Source organism: Alligator mississippiensis, chromosome 11, assembly GCF_030867095.1.
Source record: "Alligator mississippiensis isolate rAllMis1 chromosome 11, rAllMis1, whole genome shotgun sequence".
Lineage (NCBI taxonomy): Eukaryota > Metazoa > Chordata > Crocodylia > Alligatoridae > Alligator > Alligator mississippiensis.
This window is the reverse complement of record NC_081834.1, coordinates 49550627-49553967: the sequence shown is the minus strand read 5'-3', so window position 1 is coordinate 49553967 and position 3341 is coordinate 49550627. Positions and strand designations below refer to the sequence as shown.

The following is a 3341-nucleotide window of genomic DNA, read 5'->3' as shown; positions in this document are numbered from 1 at the left end:
ATTCCTGTCAGGGCAGCTACGTATGATGATGAACTTTAAAGGAGGAGGAAATGTTTGCAAAGAAGGGGTAAAAGTCCGTCTCTCCTGGTGTCAGTTTCAAATTCCTCTTTCACCTTCACAGGTCCAGGATTTAACCCAGGCCACTGGGTTAGTAGGCCTGGGTTCGTAGGATTTGTTCTGCAAATATTTTCACTGTAGATACCTTCAAGCATTCATTGTCCCATTAATTGCCCAGCACACGCTACGGCTGGGGAGCAGCTATGGGGTATTTTTTAGAGTTTGGTAAATGGTGAGGTGTTTGGGACAGAGCATGTTTCCTCATACTCCCGTGTGCCATGTCTGCATTGCCAAGTGCTTCTTCTCCTGCTACCGATCACGTTACTCATGATATATGTCACTGCTGGTGGTGATGGAAAAGGAGAATGGCCAGAAGGACAGAGCCACATTCAATCGTTGTGAAATGTTTTGCCATGAGTTTCTTCTGTGAGATTGTTTCCTATCGAGTTCAGTCACACTCACATGTAACAAGGTAGTATTAGTAGCACAGGTACTATTTGGGTACTACTGCCAGCATGGAGCATAGGAACTGATTATTTTCCCTTCATCTGGGTAAGGAAGGTAGCATGCATTGACTTCCTCACTGCCATGGCTAGATTGCAATCAGGAATACAATTAACTTGTTTAACCCTAGCTATGACATCTCTGTAGAGCATAGTAGTTGAAGAGTAGGTAAGAGTTTCCAGCTGCAAACTGAGTAACCTACTGCAGGTTGGAGGTGGTCACCCAAGCACCCTGCCACCACTGCCACTAATCTCCACCTGTGGCAGAAGGAGAAAGCCCACAAATGGTGCTTGTCCTCGAGACAGCCTGGGGAGAGCACCTGAAGAAGGTGCCCCCCACCTCCAAATGCCACCAATGCCCCAAAATCATCAGGCCAGATTCAAAGGGCCTGCAGGCCATGGGTTGCTAATCCCTGCTGTAATCATTTCTATGTCTGCAGCATAGACATACCATGAGTGAAACCACTGCAGCTCACTTGTAGGTGGAGCCTGCAGCTGGACATAGAAATATTAGGCTAATAATAGGAAATCTTTAGCCTAAATGAACATAGTTTCTGAAGAAAAGAGGCTGTTGTCTTATCAACCATAATGTCTGCCATTTGTTCCACAGGAGACGAAAACCTGCCTGCTGCCTCAGTTTCCATGAGTGTTATCCAGTAGAAAGTGTGTGCATACGCCACCAGGCATTTGGTTCTTGTCCAGGACTTCAGGCAAAGACACATGGAGAGGAAATGAAGAGTGAGAATGAAACTTATTCAGTGGACTTCATTCTGCTGGGATTCCTGAGCCGGACCAGTGTACACTTGTTCCCCATGGCCATGATCTTATTAGCCTTCATCGCTGCCTTGTCTGGGAATGCTCTTCTCATGCTTCTAATCCAAGTGAATTCCTCCCTTCACACTCCCATGTACTTTTTCCTCAGACAATTGGCCTTCATGGACATCTGTCAGACACTGATAATTGTCCCCAAAATGTTAGCTGACTTCCTGATCCCAGGCAACCCCATTTCTCCAGCTGGCTGTGGGACTCAGATTTTCCTTGTGCTGACAATGGGTATATCAGAGTGCCTCGTCTTGGCAGTCATGTCTTATGACAGGTACATAGCGATCTGCAACCCCTTGCAGTACCCCATCCTCATGAGCAGAAACATCTGCTTTGTTTTATCAGCTGGGGTCTGGATGGGAGCATCAGTAAATGCCCTGTTTCACACAGTTTTTACACTGGCTCTCCCCTACTGTGGCTCCAAAGAGATTGACCACTTCTTCTGTGAGGTCCCAGCCCTGCTCAAATTGTCCTGCTCTGACACCTCTCAATATGAGGCTCTGGTGTTCGTGAGTAGCGTTGTCGTGCTCCTCATCCCTTCTTCCATTATACTAGCCTCTTATGCTTGTATCCTCTCCAGGGTCCTGAGGATGAAGTCAACCAAGGGACAGCAGAAAGCTCTGGCCACCTGCTCCTCCCATCTCACTGTGGTGGTCATGTTTTACGGGGCAGGCATCTTCATGTACATGAGACCCAGCTCCTACCACTCACCAGAGCAAGACAAGATTGTGTCTCTGTTTTACACCATTGTCCCCCCAGTACTGAATCCACTCATCTACAGCCTGAGAAACAGGGATGTCTTATATGCTCTCAGAAAGTGGATTGGGAAATGCAGAGACTTCCAGCAAGATTGACAGAAGTTGTAGCCTGTCCAGGGGAGGGGGGAGGGAGCCTTGCATGAGGCTGAGCCCACTGCAGAGCCTGGCAGCCTGAACCTTCTCTCTAACAATTTTAGGCGCTCTTCCTAATAACCCTGGGTCATGCCTGGGGGAACAGAGACTTCCTCAATTCCCGCTGGTCCCCCTTGGTAAGTTTGTAAATGAACACCAGATCCCCTCTCAGCCGTCTCTTGTGGAGACTGAACAGGTTCAGGCCCTTTAGCCTCTCCTCATTGGGCCCACCTCGCTGCCCCTTGACCATGCGAGTGGCTTTCCTTTGGACCCTCTCGATGCTAGCCACATCCCTCCTGAAGTGCCATGCCCAGAACTGGATGCAGTACTCCAACTGGGGCCTGACCAGCGGCGCATAGAGGGGAACGATCACCTCCCTAGACCTGCTGTGATGCATCTGTAGATGCACGACAAGTTGCAGTTAGCCTTCCTGACTGCTTTCTTGCATTGGTGGCTCATGCTCATCCTGGAGTCTACAATGACTCCAAGATCCCTTTCTGCCACCGTCTTGACAAGAAGGGAGTTCCCAGCCTATAGGTGTGTTGCTGGTTCCTTCTCCCTAGATGCAGCAGCTTGTCCTTGTCTGTGTTGAAGTCCATCCTATTCTCATCTGCCCACCTCTGTAACCTGTAGCTGGATTCAGTCCCTCCCCTCCAGTGTGCCCACCTCGCCCTACAACTTGGTGTCGTCAGCAAATTTGGACAGCGTGCTTTTTCCTTTGCTGCAATCACCAGATTGCCAAGCCTATCCTGTAGCGTCCTCATGCTACCCAGTGCCGTCTTCTTACTTCCTATGTATTTGAAAAAGGACTTTTTATTATCCTTAATTCTGGTCACTAGCCCGAGCTCCATCTCTGCCTTGGCCTGCCTAACAGCCTCCCTAATTAACCTGTTCTATTTAGCAGAAATTTTAGATTAACCTGTTCTATTTAGCAGCTTTATTTATGAAAACGGCTGTTACCCAAGAATCTATGTAAGCCTTTTGTAAAATAAATTGATTTGATATATTCCAGATATCATGGAAAAGGGCCCAGGGAGAAACAGGAAGCTTTCAAGGTTTACGGCGATGG

The 3341-nt window shown here is 48.2% G+C and overlaps 1 protein-coding gene across 1 annotated transcript; it reads left to right on the top strand.

The window, feature by feature from the left end:
- The first annotated feature begins 1291 nt into the window (after positions 1-1291).
- LOC132243883 (olfactory receptor 2T27-like) lies at positions 1292-2630 on the top strand. Its single transcript, XM_059714396.1, has one exon. It carries the CDS (start codon positions 1292-1294, stop codon positions 2234-2236), a length of 945 nt encoding a protein of 314 aa, XP_059570379.1. The 3' UTR covers positions 2237-2630.
- Positions 2631-3341: the final 711 nt, after the last annotated feature.

Bases quoted from the DNA above. Each gene is read 5' to 3' on its own strand.
- LOC132243883 (XM_059714396.1), top strand. From the start codon at position 1,292: ATGAAGAGTGAGAATGAAACTTATTCAGTGGACTTCATTCTGCTGGGA.